At 38.2% G+C, this 24,094-nt stretch overlaps 1 protein-coding gene across 3 annotated transcripts in view; it reads right to left on the bottom strand.

Moving 5' to 3' along the window:
- LOC131428251 (inositol-pentakisphosphate 2-kinase) overlaps window positions 1-24,094 on the bottom strand; it is a 240,145-nt gene that overhangs the window by 6,177 nt on the left and 209,874 nt on the right. For all 3 annotated transcript variants that reach the window (XM_058592038.1, XM_058592037.1, XM_058592039.1), the window contains 3 exons: window positions 7,221-7,333; window positions 6,445-6,636; window positions 6,323-6,381 (listed from right to left, as the gene is read on the bottom strand). In XM_058592038.1, the coding sequence (XP_058448021.1) occupies window positions 6,323-6,381; window positions 6,445-6,636; window positions 7,221-7,333 (364 nt within the window). The remainder of the gene's footprint in view (window positions 1-6,322; window positions 6,382-6,444; window positions 6,637-7,220; window positions 7,334-24,094) is intronic.

The raw sequence follows: 24,094 nt of genomic DNA, 5'->3' as shown, positions 1-24,094 counted from the left end.
AGATGGCTGAGCCGATTTTCACAAACTTAGATTCAAACGAAAGATATTATTGTTCCATCTTTATGAACATTATCTTGATCCGACTTCCGGTTCCGGAATTACAAGGCAATATGTGACAATTCTTAACCGATATTCACAAACTAAGGTGCAAATAAAAAGTTTTAAAATTATTTAAAAAGTCCCAGACAAATTGATCCAGATCCTACTTTCGGTTCCGGTATTACAGCGCGATAAGTGAAAAATTTTCAATTTCATAAGTATTTTTTCAAAAGTGATGGCGAAACAAGGTTCATTTTTTAATAAAACTAACTAGTAAATTTTTCTAGTTAGCAGACCCTGTTAGTTAGTGGATATAAAAATCTACTTTGGGATTACTAGTCCTCGGTTTCCGCTTACAAACGCACCGGTAATAGTGAAGAAAAGCACCAAAAATGGAACTCACTTCGATTTCTCCGATCTTCACAAATCTTGATTGCCTGTCATATAAAATGATGCAAACCCGGTACGCATCGGTTACTACTGGTACGGAAGAAGAAAACACCACCGCCTAGCACACAGCGTGCTTTGTTCCATTTTGTATAACGTGTAGGGTTGCCACTTTTAAATCTATATTAATGTATCATTACAGGGCTGAATGACCCTAGTGGTTAAAGGCCAAATAAATAAATAATAATCTATCATTACACCATTAGGTGGTGTATTTTTTAACAATGGAAACAATGAACGACCCGATCAGAAATTTACGATAAAGTTTATCCCACAACTGTGCTTTGCACTACCGAGCCGAGCACGAAACGAAAAAAACAAATCAAGTAATTTTTCGTGTCTGTCTTAAATCAACTTCAGTAATTCCAGTAATGTGTAGAAGATCATCAGACTGCAAGCACTTTGATTAAAATGAAACTTTATACACGTCTTCAATGTGACAAACCAATTATTTTTCACAGAGAGGATTTGTTAATTGTACAAGAAATGATGTTGAAAAGTTCTAAGAAATCGATTGAGCGCTTTGAAAAATACATATACTGAAAATAAAATCGAGCGATTTCTTAAAAATAAAAGAATAGCCGAAAAAATAACCAAAATAAAATACGTCTCTTAATTTTTTTTAATAATTTTTTTGGTGATAATACTACTTTACTATGGGACGCCTTTCCAAAATTCCCCCTGTAGAGAATGGGTAGAACTTAATTGTGAATATCGAGACTAAACACAGGAATATAATTTTTTTTCTCCATGCTATCCGAAATATAATCAGCAATTTATGAATAAATTTTCAACAGTGTGAGATAACCATAAATTACTCAAAAATTTAATTGGGGGACGGGTATAGTGTGATGTGTAAGTCGATGCCTTTCACGTAGCCCGCCTGGGTTCGATTCCCAACCCCGCACATAGGATCAGAAAGTTTTTCTGGCCCTAAGAGGCGAATGACCTTAAGGTTAAAACCTCTATAATCGAAACAAAAAAAAATTAATTTTCTCAAACTTTTCAATGTAATGAGGAGAGCTCATTACGATTGCCTTTTTCAGTATAGGGCGACGATTTTGCAGTAGTCAGGCACATATCAGCTCCGATGTTCAACTTTTCCGATGTTCAACTTCCAAATTTGAATTTTGGAATTGAATTCAGAATCTGGATTCTGGTCCATATGAATTCTGAACTTAATTTAAGATATAGGATATAGTTTCAGAATTCGGTTTTAGAATTTAGTTCCCGAATACTGGTTCCAAGTTATAAAACTAAGACTCTTGAACTGAATCCTAATTCTAGATTCCAGAGCGAGATTTTTGGATTTGGATTCTTGGCTAGATTTTGTAACTTAATTTGAGTCTTAGTTTTAGCTCGCAGTTCGAATCCAGAATTCTGATTTAGCAATTCAACTTCAGAATTCTGGAACAAGAGTCAGAATATTTATTCTAGAATAAAATTTTAGATCTTAAGTCCGAACTACAGTTTTGGAACTGACTTCAGAAATTTAATTCCTTAAGAATTACTTCCTGAATTCAGTTTCACTACTCAATTTCCAGAATTTAGGTATTCAGTATTCACAACCTGAATGCTGGAATTGAATTCGCGACTTGGGTTCTGGAACTAGATTTTTGAATTTTGCTACTGAATTCGGAGCCAGTCCAGGATCGGAAGTTGGTTCTTCAGTTCCGTTTCAGTCCATGAATGTACAGAATTCAGGTTCTGTAATCAGTGTTAAACATCGTATAAAATTCGCAATTTTTTAACTATTAAAATATTCTCACTTTTCAAAACCAATTAAATATTTCCAAAGAACTAAGCAAAAATTTTTTAATCTATTAATCTTCAAATATAAAGAAGCATATCAGTTTTATTTGTTTCACCGTTCTCCAGGCATGTCTCTCACATTACCCAACCGCCTTTTTTAAACTGATACGTTAAATCCATATTTGCTGTGTTGATGCCTTTCTGAGCAGCCTACTTGGGTTCGATTCCCAATCCCCGCACATAGGGTCAGGAAGTTTTTCTGGTCCAAAGAGGCGAATGAAATTGAGGTTAAAACCACTATAATTGAAACAAAAAAATGTCTTTTTAATCATTTCTAATCACGGCATCAAGGCTAATGAACCCTTTCGGTTCAAACCAATTATTTTTCACAGAGAGGATTTGTTAATTGTACAAGAAATGATGTTGAAAAGTTCTAAGAAATCGATTGAGCGCTTTGAAAAATACATATACTGAAAATAAAATCGAGCGATTTCTTAAAAATAAAAGAATAGCCGAAAAAATAACCAAAATAAAATACGACTCTTGATTTTTTTTAATAATTTTTTTGGTGATAATACTACTTTACTATGGGACGCCTTTCCAAAATTCCCCCTGTAGAGAATGGGTAGAACTTAATTGTGAATATCGAGACTAAACACAGGAACATAATTTTTTTTCTCCATGCTATCCGAAATATAATCAGCAATTTATGAATAAATTTTCAACAGTGTGAGATAACCATAAATTACTCAAAAATTTAATTGGGGGACGGGTATAGTGTGATGTGTAAGTCGATGCCTTTCACGTAGCCCGCCTGGGTTCGATTCCCAACCCCGCACATAGGATCAGAAAGTTTTTCTGGCCCTAAGAGGCGAATGACCTTAAGGTTAAAACCTCTATAATCGAAACAAAAAAAAATTAATTTTCTCAAACTTTTCAATGTAATGAGGAGAGCTCATTACGATTGCCTTTTTCAGTATAGGGCGACGATTTTGCAGTAGTCAGGCACATATCAGCTCCGATGTTCAACTGGATGAGTTTAAAAGGTAAACCATGGTCAAAAATTGTGGTGTAAAGCATCATTTGGATTAGATTCTGGAACCGAATTCCAAAATTGAATTTTGGAATTGAATTCAGAATCTGGATTCTGGTCCATATGAATTCTGAACTTAATTTAAGATATAGGATATAGTTTCAGAATTCGGTTTTAGAATTTAGTTCCCGAATACTGGTTCCAAGTTATAAAACTAAGACTCTTGAACTGAATCCTAATTCTAGATTCCAGAGCGAGATTTTTGGATTTGGATTCTTGGCTAGATTTTGTAACTTAATTTGAGTCTTAGTTTTAGCTCGCAGTTCGAATCCAGAATTCTGATTTAGCAATTCAACTTCAGAATTCTGGAACAAGAGTCAGAATATTTATTCTAGAATAAAATTTTAGATCTTAAGTCCGAACTACAGTTTTGGAACTGACTTCAGAAATTTAATTCCTTAAGAATTACTTCCTGAATTCAGTTTCACTACTCAATTTCCAGAATTTAGGTATTCAGTATTCACAACCTGAATGCTGGAATTGAATTCGCGACTTGGGTTCTGGAACTAGATTTTTGAATTTTGCTACTGAATTCGGAGCCAGTCCAGGATCGGAAGTTGGTTCTTCAGTTCCGTTTCAGTCCATGAATGTACAGAATTCAGGTTCTGTAATCAGTGTTAAACATCGTATAAAATTCGCAATTTTTTAACTATTAAAATATTCTCACTTTTCAAAACCAATTAAATATTTCCAAAGAACTAAGCAAAATTTTTTTAATCTATTAATCTTCAAATATAAAGAAGCATATCAGTTTTATTTGTTTCACCGTTCTCCAGGCATGTCTCTCACATTACCCAACCGCCTTTTTTAAACTGATACGTTAAATCCATATTTGCTGTGTTGATGCCTTTCTGAGCAGCCTACTTGGGTTCGATTCCCAATCCCCGCACATAGGGTCAGGAAGTTTTTCTGGTCCAAAGAGGCGAATGAAATTGAGGTTAAAACCACTATAATTGAAACAAAAAAATGTCTTTTTTAATCATTTCTAATCACGGCATCAAGGCTAATGAACCCTTTCGGCGAAATGGCTTTCGTCGATGTGGCTTTCGGCGAAATGACTTTCGGCTAAATGATCCTTTCGACGAAATGGCTTTCGGTGAAATGACTCTTTCGGCGAAATGGCATTCGGCGAAACGGCTTTCGGCGAAATGACCCTGATCCGATTTTGACACCATTTCTGTTGTTATTTTCTGGCATTGCTCTTCAGTAATAAATAATAGTAATATTCAAAGAATGTCAAATGCTTCACAACCGTCGGACCGGCAACATTTTACTACACTAACATTTCTTCACAATACTTACAGCTATCATACAAACATATGTAACGAATATCATGTAGCATGATTACTGGAGAGAATGGCCTACGCAGACAACCTGAAAGAGGTCGTCAACAGCGGGACACTGTACCAGGAGCGCACGTTAAAAATGAACAGATTTTGAGTGGAAATACATGTTGATTGTAAGTAAAAAGTTCGAGATCGTTTATTCGGGTTCTATAACATTTCCCCGAAAACCATTCTCCAGAACATAAAAAACCGAAGCTTTTTCCCCAGAAATTTATTGCTTAGAAAGCACTAATCTCTAGAAATACAAACTCAAGAAAGTAAGAAAATCCAGAAAAAGAATCCCAGAATGTACCATAGTCCAGAAAACCATACACTCGAAGGCATTAGTCGCTAAAATAGTATTATTGGTATAATATCGTTTGGCATATGATGGTTATTTGGCATAATAGTTATTTGGCATAATGATCATTTGGCATAACATATCAACATGCTGCTTAATAGAATTTGTTCTAATTTACTGCGATTTTTATAGGTCTAATGCGGCCACGCCTCATCGTTTTTAATGACCTGCTGTCCGACCTCGCTGCCGCTCTTAACTGAGGGATAGCTTTCCTAGCTCCGGGCAAACGCACGCAACTAGACTGAGGTGATTTCTGCGGGGGCGCGTCATCTCCAAGCGCGTTTACAAAGTCAATCTATGAATTGAAATATTAGCAGGTTGATAAGGTATTTAAGCTGTCCAGTTTAACAACGTGTCCGGTCTAACCCCTGTATCCCCTAATAATTTCTTAAGTTTCGGAGGGGGGGTTTAATCTCTCCCCCATGTATCGCGCCTGATTTTAGTAGATGCTTTTCTGGTAAAAGATCTGTTCCTATGTTGTTTCTGTATTATTTTCCATTGTGGGGAAACAGTTTCTAGGTATTTGCTTCTTCTGGGAGATGGTATTCTGGGGAATGGTACATTCTGTTGTATGTCTTTCTACTAATTGATACCTTCGTGACTATGGTTTTCTGGAGAATGGTACATTCTGGTACTTCGTTGCTTTCTTTTCTGGGAAATGGTTTTCGAGAGATTGTCGTACAACCGTTTATTCGCAGTAGTTGCTATCGGAAGCATTTTTTTTTATTTTTCCCACTATCTCACGAATACCACGTCAGAAAAAATTGTCGTCTTTTTAAGCGTTCAAGCCGTGAAGTATTTTTTCCTTGTCTTCATACCCTGTACAGCGCTGCTCTGCAAGTGCGTTAAATATCGATGAAAACAAATGATACTCGGAAGGGGCCAAATCTGGGTAGTATATCGCGTGGGGCAAAAGTTTTCATCTGAGTTCAGAAATGATGTTTTTGATCGCTTTCGCTGCGTGTGCAGGGGCATTGTCGTGCTGCAAAATCACTTTCTAAGGTATTGCTGAACATTCTGGTTATTTTTTGAGCAATTCTTGATTCAATTTTCTTATTTGCTATCGGTAGTGATTACTATTTATTTATTTATTTATCCTGTTTTTCCTGCCGACTATCGACTTTGACTTTTTCATTAATCTATCTTTTTATTATTGATTATTGATTGATTATTGAGAAAAACTGACTTAACGAAATAGCAAAAGTGATGAGTTTTTTGCACCTAGACGTATCGACTACTCTTGTAGTCATCGCAACAACCTTATCACGTCTAGACAATCTTGCAGCAGTAATTAATTACACTTACCCAGAGAACAAATCCAACGGGCAGTATTTGCTGACCTTCGCAATAGATTTTTTCTGTAACTGGAAATGATAACAAATAAAACCAGTAAAATTATATTACTTGAAAATCACTGGACTACGTACCTTCAAATATTGATGCAAACAGTAGCGACATTTGCCTAGGCTGGAACCGGTCAATTCCGCTATCGTATTATCACAGTTCGAAAAAAGTTTCTGCCGCACGAATCCATCCTCAAAGTGTTCGTCATGAAACGACCATCCCTGTTTTGGTTTAATTTCCACGCAATACGTATTGTAGGATAGTACTCTGGTATCCTAAGGGAAGACGAAATAGAATGAATCAAACATATTTTTGACAAGAAAATACGACAATTATATTCATGAGGTCTCCCCAGTGATTCCGACTGTGACACGTTTACCTATTTTGTTTCTCCATTATGAAGAATTAAACAAAAATGCTTTTTTAATAGCGGCATCAAAACTGAATGTACTATCTTCTTTTAGAACAATAAATTTTACCAACATTCCGCTTTTTAATGTAAAATTATTATTTCAATAATTAAAATTTGATCATATCTCCAATCGGTTTTACACTGACAACAATTTTTAACAAAATTGTCGATTTTATGTTTATCTTTGTTTACAACATCGTTGGTCACCGCATCGAAATATTGCTTATCTGATAAATATTTCATGAAACAGTATACCAAAAACATGCAAACATCACACTTATTTTTATTTTCATGTTTTATAACTTACAAATCACCGAAGTTGGTAAACTCTACGTGTTATTAGAAGCCGCTCAATCGAGTCACGCTCAGCCGATCGGAAACCAGGAAGATTCACTATTCCCTCCCGAACCACCACTGCCTTCTTATTAAATTACCCACAGCACCTACCGGTCGGAAATCCTGTTGCAGAAACAGCGCCGAGTCGAGTTTCGACGGTAAAAACGCCACATCGGGATACAGGATACCATCACGTTCACGAATATCCTTGTCCAATCGAGTTACTTGTTGAACGAAATGCACGACAGCAGCGGTGGCCCACGGGCGCAGAAAATTCCATTTCCCGTTTAAACAGCAGCAGTGAATGCATTTTCCGTAGAAGCGACGTGGAAAAGCGATGGAAACGGGAAAACGAAAAATAAATACAAGAAAAAAAAGATAAAATTGATGCAATCAAATATGTATTTCCTGTCACGATTGGCAAAGCTAATGGAAAGGGAAATTTGAAATCGATTAAATATTTATATGCAATTCCAACGAGTGTAGAAACGGTGCGTTAGTCCTTGGAACATTGGCCGATAGTTCATCCAACTGGACAAGCCAGTTAGAAAGACGGCATGGGCGGTGATTGCCACTCAAATACGATGCGTTCGGATCATCATCAGTTACAGTTCAAATTATTAACTGAGACGAAACAATAACCAACGTCAGCGCATGGGCCGTATCTATGACACTATTCATAGTTATATAAATAATAGCTATAATAAGGATAGAATTGATCAATCTAGTACCAGATATTTTTTAAATTGAGTATATCAAATCAATATAGATTTGATAACCAGTTGCCAGCTTCCTAAGTGAAAACACTAAGTACACGTGAAGCCTTTGGCATCTTGAAAGTACATATTAGTCTCCAAACGTACTTTCTTATTGTTTGAAGGTTGAACATGATAAAGAATCAAGACTGTGAGTGTAGTGAAGGGAACTGAGCAGGAAATGGAACGAGCATTTATAACATTTGCTGTCAGTCAGAGCCCACAATATCACATATTCAATGAACATCACGATTTAAAAATAAAGGTGGGAGGCGCAAAAAAAATTAAAAGTTAACACTTTTGTTTATGTATAACTCTTTATTGCATGGTTAAAAATTGAGGGATCTCTAATCTAGAGTTCACATGTGCGAAAGGTGGTTATTCAGATGGTTTCCAAACAAGAACTATAATCCTAGGATCTTCTTTGCTGTATCAAGAATACGTCTCCACATAATTCGATCCATGGCTTATTGTATCTTCTCTATAGGCTTTTCCTCTCATATATTTTGTTTTTGACGCTTTTATGGCCAGTCCGATACGACTAGCTTCGGCTTGAGTCCGTTGTATGGTTCCATCATCTTCTCAAGGTTACGTGTTACAATCTCAATATCGTCAGCGAAGCCAAAAAGTTGTACGGACTTTCGGAAGATCGTGCCACTCGTGTCGATCCTCACTCTTCTTATCTCACCTTCCAAAGAAATGTCCATCACCTTGCCATAGCCCTCTTCGAGATTCGAAGGAACTCGAGAGCGTCGATACTCGGCCGTAGCACATTACTCTATCCATCGTTGCTTTGACCAATCGCGTCAGTTTATCCGGAAACTCGTATTCGTGCATAATCTGCTATAACTGTTCTCGATCGATTTTGTCATATGCCTTTTTGAAGTCAATGAATAGGTGATGCGTGTGTACGTTCTGGAGTACTTGTCTTATCGCGAATATGTGTTCCGTAGTGGTGCGGCCTCCAGTATATCCCGCTTGGTAAGGCCCTACGGATTCCTTAACTATTGGTGATAGACGACGGTAAAGGGTTTGGAAGAGTGATTGCGCGGTAGTTGCAACACACAAGCTTATAACCCTTTTTGGAGATGGTACATACCACTCCTTCCATCCATTTCTGCGGTAGAATCTCCTCCTCCAAAATCTTAGAAATCATCCAATGAAGTCAGTACCTCTCCTCCATATTTGAGAAGCTCGCCTGACAGTTGATCATTGCCCTCGGTTTTGTTGTTCCTCAGCTTACCGATATCCTCACTTATCTCCGATATATAAGGAGCTGAGAATCTGTCAACGGCTGTGCGTGCACTCAGATTGATCACTGTGTCGTTCTCTGCATCTAGTGTTTCGCCATTCAGATGCTCGTCGTAGTACTGCTTCCATCTGTCGATCTCCTCACATTCGTTCGTGAGAAGGTTACCACTGGTATTTCTGCGAATTTCGGCTTCCTGGTGGCGCTTTTTTCTTCGGAAAACCGAGGTTTGTCTATTCCGTGCCTGTCTGTATCATTCCTCGTTCGCTATCGTGCGGTGTTGCAGCATCCTCGTCCTTGCTATATTTTTCTCCTCGACAAACCGATGACATTCGCTGTCAAACCAGACGTTTCCTCGATTCGATAACCTCGTACCTAGCACAGTTACGACAGTGCTACTTATGGCGTACCTTATATTCCTCCTTCTTCAAGAGTCGCCGCGCCAAGTTGCTCTTCCGTCGGTTGCACTAGCTCCAGCTGATGCGCGTATTCCTCGACAGTACGAACGCTACGTGGTTTTCGAAAATGATTTTGGCCGTTCACTCCAGCTGTACGTAGAATGCTTACTTCTCGTCATCGGGTCTCGTTTCATGTGGCAGTGCACGTTGATGATGCTGTAATTGAAGAAGCGACCTATCCTGTCACTGATTGACTGCCACTCAACCACGCGCTGGCGTATCTTGCCCATTACTACAAATCTCGTTCCTATGGAAGCGGTCGTGTAAAATCCAAGCCAATCCCACAGGCCGATTGTAAAATTGTTCAAGGAGACCCGGAAAACCCTGTGGCGAGTTGGTATGGTAGCGGGACAAAAACGAAGAAATGCAATACGCAAGAAAGGTGAGGGATTACTTCAAACGGAGTCCGAATGTTTCGATTGGGAATGAAATTGGATGGACTTCGTATCTTCCAGGTGAAGCAAACACGTCGACTTGGTGATAACCAGAATACGGTGGAAAAAATTTTCTGCGCCAGTAAGCTATACCGCGAGTGATTGGTGCAATCAAAGCGGACATCAAGAAAATCCCCGGCCTGGAATTTCTCGTCAGTAAGTCCCGTCTTGACGTTCCGACAAAAGTTCTGAGAGAAGAAGAATTACTTGGTGTGGCAGGCGATCTGCGGGTGCGGTAAATTCATCAAGCCGTTCATAACGACCGCCATTATCAACGGCCAAAGATATACAGTAGAATGCATCAAGCTGCTACCCTCCGATCCCACAAAGATAGCGGAACCAGTGACGATGTTGATTTTGTGCCGATTTTGTGTTGATTTTGCGCCGATAAAATATCCGATTTAGAACGAATTTATGGCGATAATTTTGGTTTGTTGTATTCAGTCTTTATATTGGTCTCAAAAGACCTAAATTTACACTACTTTTCACTAGCTGTGCAGTTCATTCAACCACCCGCTTTGAATTGAAACAATGGTCCCATCTCAGCAAAATCGTTGTCAATCAAAGCTGCGCAAGCAATTTAATGCTATTCAATTCACAGTGAAATTATCAAAACGCAAATTGATAAGGAAACGAATGATCTGCAATCGGCATTTTTTGTCGAATGTTTTCAGTCTAGAAGAAAAATTCAAATCAATATGAAACTTCACAAACAAGATCATCTTTATGAGCGTTGATCTCAGAGCATTAGGAGAGAAGCTGGTTTATTCAACTTTGAAAATTGACACACGAATACAATTTTTTATTTCAATTCAAATTTTTGTTTTATTTTTAATTTGATTCAAGCTTTGAACAAGCAATCGTTATGACTCAAACAGAAAATTTGCCGGAGACTTTTCAGACTACATGAAAAAAGCATTTTTTATGTTGCATTTTCATTTCATATTCCAAAATAGATTCAAATATTCAAAAATAGATCATATTTTGAAAATATATAACATCTGTGTAATTAACTTCGTATACTTTCATTGAATAAAATATGGTTTTAAGTGTTTAAAATAAAATTAAAAAAACCCTTTTAATCCACCTAGTGGTGTAATGATGCCTTTCTCATATTACTTATATTTCCAAAAATATCACTGGAAGATTCTGTGAAGAAATTTTTTTCTCTATCTTGAATAAAATAAGAAACTTTTTTGGGTATGAAATAACATAGCCTTTTCAATTTGTAAACAACTATGTCAATTTAATAAAATAATTCTTTGTTTTGAATCGTCGCACTGAATGATTAAACACACTTTACCCTATAGTTCTGGAACCGGAAATCTGACCCGGATGAAATTAAACAGCAAGCTATGAGACTATAGGACTTTTCATTTGAGTCTAATGTCGTTTTCGCTTGAGAAAACTGAAACTGACCCAGGGTAGTTTCATCAAACAAACACTTTTCACGAAACTTTGTTGATTTCGCACTTAGCAACGGAAGTTTGAGCAAACCTGATATAAAAACCAGGTTAAAACTAGGTTCGAAACTAGCATCAAATAAACGGTTTGAGAGCTATTAGGGTGAAAACTGGGTTAGGTTTGGCATCAAGCGAAAACGACATAAGTTTGTGGAAATCGATCAAACCATCTCTGAGAAAATTGAAAGAGTCTCGTTTCAGAGTTTTTTATCACTTTTTCCAGTACTTTTGAAACCAAGAACTGGGAACCGGTATAGCCGAAGTCGATTCGTTTAGTAAGTAACTAATATAGCCTTTAAATTAAATCAGTTTTGAGCCAAACCTAGAAGAATTTTACTCTTTTTTGCATCGTCACTCTAAATGGTCTGCAAACCCATATTAAAGCATGATGAAATTTAACAGCAACCTGTGGCACTATAAGACTATTTATTTTATGAGTGGTATTATTTGACACATCCGAACACATACATACAAACACAGACATATCTTAGCTCGATGAACTGTGTCGAATGGTATAGAACACTTAGCCCTCCTGACCAATTTTCACTAGTCAATTATTCAAGTGATTGCATAAACTTTCTATGTGAGAAAGGAAATAAGTGTACTTTTATAGAAAACCAAATTTATCATGATTTTGTTAGAATAATAACAACTAGGTACAAATTTAATAAAATATTCACAGATTTACATATTTTTCATTCGAAATATATAGATTCAAATGTGGCAACCTTGCATGCTATGCTAAATTGAACAGAGAACGTTGTGAACGGATCAAAGCCGGTGGTGTTTTCTTCTTCCGTACCGCATGTACTGATGCGTTACAGTTTTCTATCGTCATTTTAAATGACGATTTGAATCTTTTAACACTCATCGTCCTATAGTTTCAGAACCGAAGCTCGGATCTGGATGAAATTGCACCCTATCATTTAAGACAATAAGAGCTTCAATTTGAATCATGGTTTGTGAAAATCAGTTAAACTGTTGCAAAGAAATGGAAGTGAGTTCCGTTTTTGGAGCTTTTCTTCGCTATTATCGGTAATTTCGCAAACGAAAACCGGGAGTTAGTAGTCCCAAAATAGTTTTATGTATTCACTATCTAACAAGATCTGTCAATTAGATGAATTTAGCAGTAGGTTCTATAAAAAAGCGCACCTCATTTCGCCATCGCTTGTGAAAAAATACAGATGAAATTAATTTTTTTTACTAATCGCGTTGTAATACCGGAACCGGAAGTCGATCAATTTTTCGGTGACTTTTTCCCGGAAAATTGACAGCGCGAATTTTTTCATAAATTTGCACATATTTCCTTGTAACTCCGGAACCGGATCCAAATGAAATTCAGTAATTTGTATGGGCCATAAGACCTTTCATTTTTATCTAAAATTGTGAACATCGGTAACACAATCTCTGAAAAACGTCTATGACTATTTTATCATGTTTTCTGAGCATATAACCCTGTAATTCCGGAACCGGAAGTCGGATCGGAATAAAATTTCAGAGCTGTCAATAGGACTATAGGACCTTCAGTCATCTCTAAGAAAATTAAGTGACATTTTTTGTCACATACACATGCAGATATTTTGTGATCTCGACAAATTGAGCCGAATGGTATATGATACTCGTCCCTCCGGGCCTTGGTTAAAATATCGGTTTTCACAGTTTTTTTTTTTATTCAATATTATAGTATAATTTTAAGGCACACTGCTTAAGCTCTAAGATGCCAAGGGTATTTACTAATCTTAATTACGACTAACTTAAAACTAGAAAAGTATCATTATGTAATGTAGCGGTAGCGGATTCTCGAGAAGCTATCGGTAGTGGCCATCGCATCGCATGAGGGTCTTCCATATGCCGTTGGCGAAGATCCATGTTGGCCGCATCCTTCGGTCCGCGTGGGTCCGCGGGAAACACCCCCAGGCTACGAAGGCCCGGCGGGTGGCCCGCATGCTGGTTTTCGACTGGGGCGGCCTTCCGTGGACGATGATGGTGATGTTACGGAAGAGAATGAAAAAAAAAGTAAATATTGTGGAAACGGGGTAAAAAGGGGATGTGGGAACAAAATGTTTGAAAACGATAAAGATCTAATTAGTTGCCATCGAGATGGTGAAGAGATAGGGAAGGGGTAACGAAAAAGTTAGTGACAAAAAAAGATCTTGTTAGTTCCAATGAAGATGGTGGACAGGGACGGGGATCGAGAGAATCGGGCGGATGTTAGTGTCGAACCTGTAGGTGGAGTTTATACTTTCTGAGCGAGGGATAACACATTACACTTGTATATCAATGTGTTTAAGGTACTGGTATATGAGAAGCATATATAAACTATCCCGACTCGCCAACACATCCCGAACCGGAACCTCAGGCGGTCTACCTCGGGCCCTAAGGGATTCCAGTAGCTTCGACCTGGCGTCACGATACTCTACGCACGACCACACGACATGCTCGATGTCCTGATAACCGTCGCCACAGGTGCAGAGACCGCTCTCCGCAAGCCCAACACGCCGGAGATGTGCGTTGAAGGTGTAGTGATTTGACATGAGCCGCGACATAACACGAATGAAATCGCGACTCACGTTCATCCCCCTGAACCAAGGTTTCGTCGATACCCTAGGGATAATGGAATGTAGCCATCGTCCCAGTTCGCCATTGCTCCATGAAGTTTGCCAACTTTCGAGAGTTTTCTGACGAGAGATACTGAAAAATTCATTGAAGCAGATTGGTCTTTCATAAATATCACCTTCTAATGCGCCCACCTTAGCCAATGAGTCTGCCTTTTCATTGCCTGGAATGGAACAATGCGAAGGGACCCAGACTAACGATATTAAATAAGACCGTTCAGATAAAGTTCGCAAGTGTTCCCGTATTTTCCCCAGGAAATATGGGGGATACTTTCCTGGCTTCATTGCCCGGAGAGCTTCTATTGAGCTTAGACTGTCCGTCACAATGAAGTAATGGTCTTTGGGCAAGGTTTCAATGATCTCAAGGGTGTACTGAATAGCAGCTAATTCTGCGACGTAGACTGAAGCCGGATCACTGAGTTTGTACGAAGCGGTGATGTTTTGATTGAAGATGCCGAAGCCTGTGGACCTGTTGATGTTTGAACCGTCAGTGTAAAACACCTTTTCACAGTTGACTGTTCTAAATTTATTATAAAAAATATTTGGGGCCACTTGAGGGCGCACATGATCCGGGATTCCACGAATTTCTTCTCTCATGGATGTGTCGAAAAACACAGTAGAATCAGAAGTATCCAAGAAATGAGCACGATTGGAAACAAACGAAGAAGGATTAATATTCTGAGCCATGTAATCAAAATACAAGGACATAAAACGGGTTTGAGAATTGAGCTCGACAAGCCTTTCGAAATTTTCAATCACCATCGGATTCAGGATGTCGCATCGAATTAGCAATCGATATGAGAGATCCCAGAATCGATTTTTCAACGGTAAGACGCCCGCCAGTACTTCAAGACTCATCGTATGAGTCGACTGCATGCAACCTAAGGCAATACGCAAACAACGATACTGAATTCTTTCCAGCTTGATGAAATGAGTGTTCGCCGCGGATCGGAAGCAAAAGCATCCGTATTCCATCACGGACAATATCGTTGTTTGGTATAACCTGATCAGGTCTCCTGGGTGGGCACCCCACCATGATCCGGTTATTGTACGAAGAAAATGATTCTCTGTTGGCATTTTTGTTTCAGATACCTAATGTGACATCCCCAGGTGCCTTTGGAGTCGAACCAGACCCCGAGATATTTAAATGTGAAGACCTGAGCTATGGTTTCACCCCCTAGTTGAAGCTGTAATTGTGCTGGTTCTCGCTTCCTTGAAAATACAACCAGCTCAGTTTTCTCCGTAGAGAACTCGATACCCATTTGAAGAGCCCATGTCGACAAGTTGTCGAGGGTATCTTGCAATGGTCCTTGGAGATCGGCAGCTTTGGGTCCTATAATAGACACAACGCTGTCGTCGGCAAGTTGTCTTAGCGTGCAAGATGTGTTGATACATTCATCAATGTTGTTCACGTAAAAGTTGTATAAAAGGGGGCTTAAGCATGAGCCCTGAGGAAGACCCATGTAACTGAATCGTATTGTCGACAAATCACCATGCGCGAAATACATGTATTTCTCGGACAACAGATTATACAAAAAGTTATTCAAAATTGGTGAAAGACCATGCTGATGCAACTTCTCAGATAGGATGTTTATGGAAACTGAATCAAAAGCCCCCTTGATGTCTAGGAAAACTGACGCCATTTGTTCTTTACGAGCAAATGCCATTTGAATTTCGGTTGAGAGCAACGCAAGACAATCGTTCGTTCCTTTACCCCTGCGGAAACCAAATTGTGTATCTGAAAGTAAGCCATTAGTCTCGACCCAATTGTCTAGACGAAACAGAATCATTTTTTCGAACAATTTCCGGATACAGGAAAGCATAGCAATCGGCCGATACGAATTGTGATCGGAGGCAGGTTTCCCTGGTTTTTGAATGGCGATAACTCTTACTTGTCTCCAGTCATGTGGGACAATATTATCCTCAAGAAGCCTATTGAATAAATTCAATAAGCGCCTTTTGGCAGAGTCAGGCAAATTTTTCAACAAGTTGAATTTGATTTTGTCTAACCCCGGAGATTTATTGTTACACGATAAAAGCGCAAGTGAGAACTCGACCATCGAAAAAGGTGTTTCGTTTCTGTTTGATGAAGCGACGCGCATGATTGTCTGTTCCGGAACAGAGTCAGGACATACTTTTTTAGCGAAATCGAATATCCAGCGGTTAGAATATTCCTCGCTTTCGTTTGTGGTGTTTTTGTTGCGCATTCGTCGGGCTGTGTTCCAAAGAGTGCTCATTGATGTTTCTCTCGATAATCCGTCTACGAATCGACGCCAATAACCGCTTTTCTTCGCTTTAATCAAGCTTTTCATTTTAGCGTCTAATGCCGCGTAGTTTCTGAAATTATCAGGTGTTCCGTTTTTCCTAAACTCGACAAATGATGCAGTTCTCTCCGCGTTTAATTCTGAGCACTCTTTGTCCCACCACGGGTTGGGGGGACGGATGTTAGTTTTCGCGCCGGGTACACGTTTCGTCTGAGCTTGAGTCGCGGTGTCGAGAATCAAGCCAGCCAAAAACGTGTACTCTTCCTCCGGAGGAAGTTCTTGTGTTGTTACTAGTTTCTCAGATATCGAGGTCGCATAGCTATTCCAATCAATATTTCTTGTGAGGTCATACGAAACATTGATTGTTTCCGATGGTCTTAATCCGGTGGCGATTGAAATTACGATAGGCAGATGATCGCTACCGTGGGGATCAGGGATTACCTTCCACGTGCAACCCAACCGTAGCGATGTCGAGCAAAGGGATAAGTCTAGCGCACTTGGTCTTGCTGGTGGTGCAGGAATTCGTGTCATTTCTCCCGTATTCAAGATTGTCATATTGAAGTTGTCGCAGATATCATGGATCATAGTTGATCTGTTATCGTCGTGAAGACAGCCCCATCCCGTACCGTGTGAGTTAAAGTCTCCTAAAACCAACGTCGGTGCGGGAAGAAGCTCTATGATATCATTGAGCCGCCGATGCCCAACCGAGGCTCTTGGAGGAATGTAAATGGAAGCAATGCAAAGGTCCTTGCCTTTGAGTGTAACATGACATGCGACAACTTCAATACCTGGTATCGAGGGGAGGTTAATGCGATAGAAAGAATCGCACTTTTTGATCCCCAAAAGTACTCCTCCATAGGAATCATCTCGATCCAGACGAATAATGTTAAAATCGTGGAAGTTTAAGGGTATTTCAGAAGTTAGCCAAGTTTCGCACAATGCAAATGCGTCACATTTCAGATTATTTACTAGAAATTTGAAAGGATCTATTTTTGGGATGATACTTCTACAATTCCACTGTATAACAGTGATTGTATCCGTGACCTCGGTGGGTGTCTTAGCCATCGAAGGATACGATCGCTGAAAGAAGGGGCCATTTTGCAGTCAACTGCTTCAAGAATGTTTTAACTGTAGGAATAAAAGCCATTATCAGGCTTTTAAGAGGTTCAGAAATATTGAAAGTAGACATGATCCAGTCCACAATATCAGAGAATTTAACAAACCCAGTATTTGGTAAATTTTCTGACTGATCTTTAGGGACTTTCGGGGGTTTTGAAGTCCCAGGAAGTGATGGAAATTCTTGCTCGGAATTTAATTTTCCAAGGCCTGGAGCTTTTTTCTCTGGTTTTTTGCCATCACTACCAGTTGTTGTAATTTTTCGGAACCCATCAGAGGACATCTTCGAACCCTTACTAGGGAGCTTTTGAGAAGATTTATTTCTTCTCTTTCTAATTGATGAGCTATGAGGGACAGCCGAAGATGTACCTTCGAGGGGGTCATCATATTCGCTCTCGTCAGTTGACAAGTAAGCGTAAGGATTTTCGGTAGGTGGCGTAGCACATTTCAACATTTCTGCAAAAGAGCGTTTGGAATGTTGCTTAAGTGAACGCTTCATTTTATCCTTACGCAATTTGTACACGGGACAATCAGAGAGGTCATGCGGCCCCTCCTTACAGTAGAGACACTTTTGTCTCCACTGCAGGAGTTATCCGCATGACTCCCTCCACACTTTATACACCGGGATTTATTGCAACAATGGGATGCTGTATGTCCCAATTGTTTGCAATTGGTGCAGTTCATGACCCGCGGCACAAAAAGACGAACAGGTAAACGGACTCGGTCCAGGAGGACGTAATTAGGCAAAGCCGAGCCAGCGAAAGTCACCCGATACGAGTCCGATGGGAAATAGGACTTAGTCCCATCCTCAGCGGTCGATACTGAACGCAATTGCTTGCAGTCCAGTATCTTAACGTTCTTGAGTAGGGGGTTTTTAAAACCGCCTGCCCCATGCTTAAGAACGTCCTCGCAAGTCAGACTCGGATCGGTGATCACGCCGTCTATCTCGACTTCGCGAGCTGGTACGTATACGCGATACTCCCGCGTGAAATTCTCACTTCGAACGATCTCATTAGCCTGTTTTGCACTGGCTAACAAGACCCTAAGCTTGTCCGGGCGTACTTTCTCAATTTTTTGTACAGTATTGTATCGCGAGGACAGGTCATTAGAAAGTTTTAGAAGGTTCAATTTTTTACCATTCGCTTTGGTCCGGATGTAAACCGCATACGGTCCGGCCGAGAGTGCAAGCCCATCGGGATAGCTTCTAATGCGAGATTTATTGCCATCAGAAGCATCCATTTGATCATCTAGGGGAAGGTCAGGCAATTCTGTGCCTTTTGTCATGGCACGGAAATGTGTCCGTGCGGGTAAATATTAGGGGGCAATAAAAATCTAATGGTACTGAACAACAGGGAAAAAGAAAAAAAATACTTAGCTTTAGCTCTCGAAGGGTGATCGGCCGACAAGGCCCGGTCCTAGGCGACCGGTGAATACTCCAGTTCAATAAAGTGCAAAAAACCTCTTTGAGGAAAAAGCACTTTGTTTTTAGTCTCTCACTACACTGTCCAATGAAACCAATCTTTTTATCACTATATATATTTATCACTGTTTCTAATGTACAACGATATATACGCAGCGCCCAGCGCTGGCGCTGGCTAACGGTACCACACGCAGTGCTGCTTTACACAAGCTCACAGTCGGCCTTGAGAACGGATTAATTAGAACTATCACTCGACCGCACTGATGCACACAATAGAATACGGGATGACCTTGATAACGGAATAAAACAATTCACCACGCGATTGGAGAAAGCAGAATTTACGTCCGATCGATCCGATAGTCACGGCACGAATGTGGTTTTCACAGTTGTTGCATACCCTTTCTATATGAAAAAGGATAAAACATTTCTTCCGTGTACTGCTCTAACAGTCTATTGATTCCTGTATCCAACTGATCTTTACGTTCAGGAACTTTTCATGAAATATGACAGAAAAAAAAACCTGTTTTAATCCAGCTAGTGGTGTAATGATGCCTTTCTCTAATCACTAATTGGATCTACAGATTGGATTAGTTTTTAGTCAAATTTTGAATATTCTCTCTATTTTTTACTGTGCGAAATTCGGAATTTCAAACACGATCAATTAGCATAATTGAAAAGTGGACTAAATTTAGAAAAATATTTAACAACGGTTGAAAAATTTAAGCATTTATCATCCTGTAAATCCTGAAGTCGAATTCGGATGAAACTTAGCAATTTTGTAAGCGATCAGAAGACCTTTTATTTGAATCTAAGTTTGTGAAAATCCGTCACATCATATCCCAGATATCGTAGTGAGTTTGATTTGGGATATTTTGATCACTATTTCCAATTCTCACGGAACCGAAATCCTGGGACCGACAGAACCGAAGTCGATTTGTACATGGCCTTAAAATTGGATTAGTTGTGGGCGAAATTTCGATTTTTTTCATGTTTTTTTGCCTCTTTGCTCCTAATGACTGTGTGCAATTTTGAAATCCATCACCCTTTAATTCCCTATTCAGAAGTCAGATCCGAATGAAATCCAGAAATTCTCTATGAGACTATAATACATTTCATTTAAAACTATGTTCGTGAAAATCCTTCCAGCCATCTCCGAGGGAAGTAAGTGCACATTTTTTAATTTTTTTTTCACATTGTACCTCATCATTCCAGAACCGGAAGTCAGAACCGGATGAAACTCAAGAACTTTTTATGGGACCAGAAGACCTTTCATTGGATATTTACAAATTCAATCTCCTATACGTACTTCGCTCCTTCCTTACAAGCACAAGCTGATTATATTTAAACCGATTTCTCCGCTGGCTTTAAATATACCTTGCGGGCCACAAAATGGTAGTTGAAATAAGAGACAGTACGACCTTACCATTTGCTATTACCGCTGTGTAGTGTATATATATATATATATATATATATATATATATATATAATAATCAAGTAGGCTAAGAATATCTCTTTGGTAATAAATGATCATTAAGTTATTAACTTCCACTAAAGACAGTTGATTTCCTTTAAACGCTACATTGGCGACGAGTGGGATTTTGAAAAAAAAAAGTTTTCAAGAACTCAAGAAATTTTGAAGCTCATTTTGACAAAATGTCTAAAGTAAGTAAAAAAAAAAAAAAAAAAAAAAAAAAAGTGCTAATGAGGTTAGAATAATAATTGATTTGCGAGAAGCTAACAAAGCCATTACACGAGAGGTTCATCCTTTACCTACAATGGAACAAATGGCTTGTAAATTAAAAGGAAGTAAATTTTTTACAAAATTTGACATAAAACAAGCATTCTATCAACTTAAATTACGAGAAGATTGTCGATACATTACAACATTCATTTCTCCAATTGGTCTCATGCGATATAAGCGTTTAGTTTTTGGATTATCGGCAGCGCCAGAATTGTTTCAAAAGTGTATGGAAACAATTTTAGGAGATTTCCCTTGGATAATCATATTTATTGATGATATTCTAATATACGCACCTGATGTATATTCTTTAAGAACTAGAACAGAAATGGTAAAGAAGCGTTTACGTGAAAGGAATGTAGTTCTTAACGAAAAAAAAAACTATTGAATGTGTAAATGAAATAGAGTTCATTGGATATAATTTATCTGAAAAAGGAATGAAGGTATCAAATGAAAAACTAGAAGCCATTAAAAATTTTCGAGAACCTAAAACAACTGAAGAAGTTCGAAGTTTTTTAGGATTGATAACTTTTGTAAATCGTTATATTCCGAATTTATCAACAATTGCAAAACCTTTAAACACATTAACAAAGAAAGGAGTTCCATTTAAATGGACAACTAATCACCAGGAAGCATTTGTAGAACTAAAATCGAAGCTTGCGGAAAATGAAACTCTATCCTATTATGATTCAAATTTAGAAACTTATGTTATGGCTGATGCTAGCCCAGTGGGATTAGGAGCTGTCCTGTTCCAAAAAGATAATAATGAAATTTTTCGAATTGTAAGTTATGTATCGAAAACCCTTTCTGACGTTGAAAAACGGTATGCTCAAATAGAACGTGAAGCACTTGCTTTAGTATGGGCTGTCGAGAAATATTACTATTACCTTTATGGAAAATTTTTTTGGCTCGTTACGGATCATAAACCCTTAGTTACGATTTTCGGAGAAAGAGCAAAGCCAAGTGCCAGGATAGAAAGATGGATATTAAGATTGATGTCTTTTGATTACAAAGTAATATATCATCCTGGAAAAGCTAATATTGCAGACCCATTTTCAAGACTATATCAAGAAAATGACAGCAGTATTAAGAGTTTTGATGAAGAAGCGGAAAGGATTATTCAATTTATTTGTACTGATAAGTGTCCCGTAGCTCTCACGGATGCGGAGTTAATAAACGCCACGCGAAATGATATAGAATTAACCGAACTGATCAGATGGTTACCATATCCAACAAAAAGATGGCCTAAGACACTTTGTAGATATAAAATTATTGCAAACGATTTAACAACAGATGGAAATATTGTATTGAAGAACAATAAGATTGTTATACCCAAATGTTTGCAAAACCGTATTTTGCAGCTTGCTCACGATCCTCATTTAGGTATAGTAGCAATGAAAAAACGATTACGACAGAAAGTATGGTGGAACAGAATTGACATTATGATTGAAAACTTTGTAAATACGTGTCATGGATGTTTATTAGTTTCTGAATGCTCAACAGAACCCATGATAAGATCACATATGCCAACAGGTCCATGGAAGAAGGTCGCTCTCGATTTCACTGAAGTTGAAAACGGTATACATCTACTTGTTGTAGTTGACTATTTTTCACGATATCCGGAAATAGAGATGATGTCGTCAATAACTGCTACTGTTACCGTTTTTAAACTAAGAATTATATTTGCAAGATTTGGATTTCCCGAAGAGATAGTTTGTGATAATGGGCCTCCTTTCCATTCAGAAGAATTCAAACAATTCTGTGTTACAAACGGAATCAATATTCAATATTCCGTACCATACGCACCATTTCAAAATGGTCTAGTTGAAAGATTCAATAAAACTTTATTAAAAACTGTAAAGATTAGTGTTGCGATGGGTAGAAATTGGAAATCAGATCTGCAGAATTTTCTTCTTGCTTATCGTTCAACTCCACATTCTACTACAAACGTTGAGCCAGCAAAACTGCTTTTTGGACGTACAATTCGAGATAAAATTCCAATGAAAAGTATAAATAGAGCTACAAATAATAGTATAAAGACAACTGATCGTGAAAGAAAAGAAAAAGGAAAAACGTTTGGAGACACAAAAAGGAAAGCTAGAAAATCCAATATCGATGTGGGTGATACAGTATTTATTAAAAACAATGTTAAGCGAAACAAATTAACAACAAATTTCAACCCACAACCCCATCTAGTGTTAAAAAGAACAGGAACTAGACTGACAGTAAAGAACCTGGCAACCAGAGCTGAAATAGATAGGCATGTGAATCATGCGAAGAAATGTATATCAGCAAATCCATTCGAAAAATTTGATGAGAGAAAAGATGAAACCGAGATGGTAGGGCCAACAAGGAGACGTGGAAATCGAAGAAAAACTAAAATACCTAGTTATTTAAATGATTATTCATTGTATAGATGTAAGCATAAATAATTATTTCAATATTATAGTTAAAACAAGGAAGAGATGTAGTGTATATATATATATATAATAATCAAGTAGGCTAAGAATATCTCTTTGGTAATAAATGATCATTAAGTTATTAACTTCCACTAAAGACAGTTGATTTCCTTTAAACGCTACACGCTGGAGTTCCCCCAGGAAATCACATTGGACTATTTATATGTTTACTCTATTTCAAAGATCTAAACTTATCGATCATATGTAGGAAACTATCGTTTTTCGATGACTTCAAACTGTTTCATTCTGTCAAAGCAACATTTGACACGGAATTATTAGTTAAGAACAGTTGAATAATTTGACTAATTTGTATAATATCAACTGAATAATCCGCTGTCTCGTCGTCGTCTTCGCCAATAACCTGTGTTGAAGAACGAGTATAACATTTCGCAAACTGTTCTTAAACCCACATTATATTTGAAGAACCTTGGAATCCATTTTAAGGAGCACATTGAACCAAAGCCTTTAAGCTAATAAGATTCATTTCCCGCGTGACGATCGTACATTGCGATGTGCAATATACGAGTTCATAGCTCACCTGAATCATTGGTCTATGAGGTGAACAGGGGAACCTTCTAATGACTTTGTTTCGTTTTCATTGGCCTAAATTTGCGTAAAAAACGCGGTAATGCAGCTTTGAGAGTGACACCGTTTTCAAAACGTTTCGGTTCAAAGCTTCTTATGAAGCTTCTGCTTACTATTTTCACTTGAAACCGAAATTAACTAAAACCAATCGTCAAATCTATTCATCTCTTCAATTAGGTTGGAAAGTTGGGTTCAGCTTCAAGTGAAAACAAGCCTAAGTTGTTGAAGCAACTCTTTGTTTCATCAAACTGTAAAATTATGATTATCCAAGCAAATTAAGGTCTATCAAACTATCACTTATACCTAAAACAGTGATTCGCCGCAAGTTCAAAATGGAGTACTCAAAATAAGAATACCGTCGTCACATAATTAAAACCATAAACATAGCACGTTCATGTTATTTTTTTCCTTCTTGTTTGTCATAATTCT

This window comes from Malaya genurostris, chromosome 2 (assembly GCF_030247185.1).
Source record: "Malaya genurostris strain Urasoe2022 chromosome 2, Malgen_1.1, whole genome shotgun sequence".
Lineage (NCBI taxonomy): Eukaryota > Metazoa > Arthropoda > Insecta > Diptera > Culicidae > Malaya > Malaya genurostris.
This window is presented reverse-complemented; position numbering and strand designations above follow the sequence as displayed.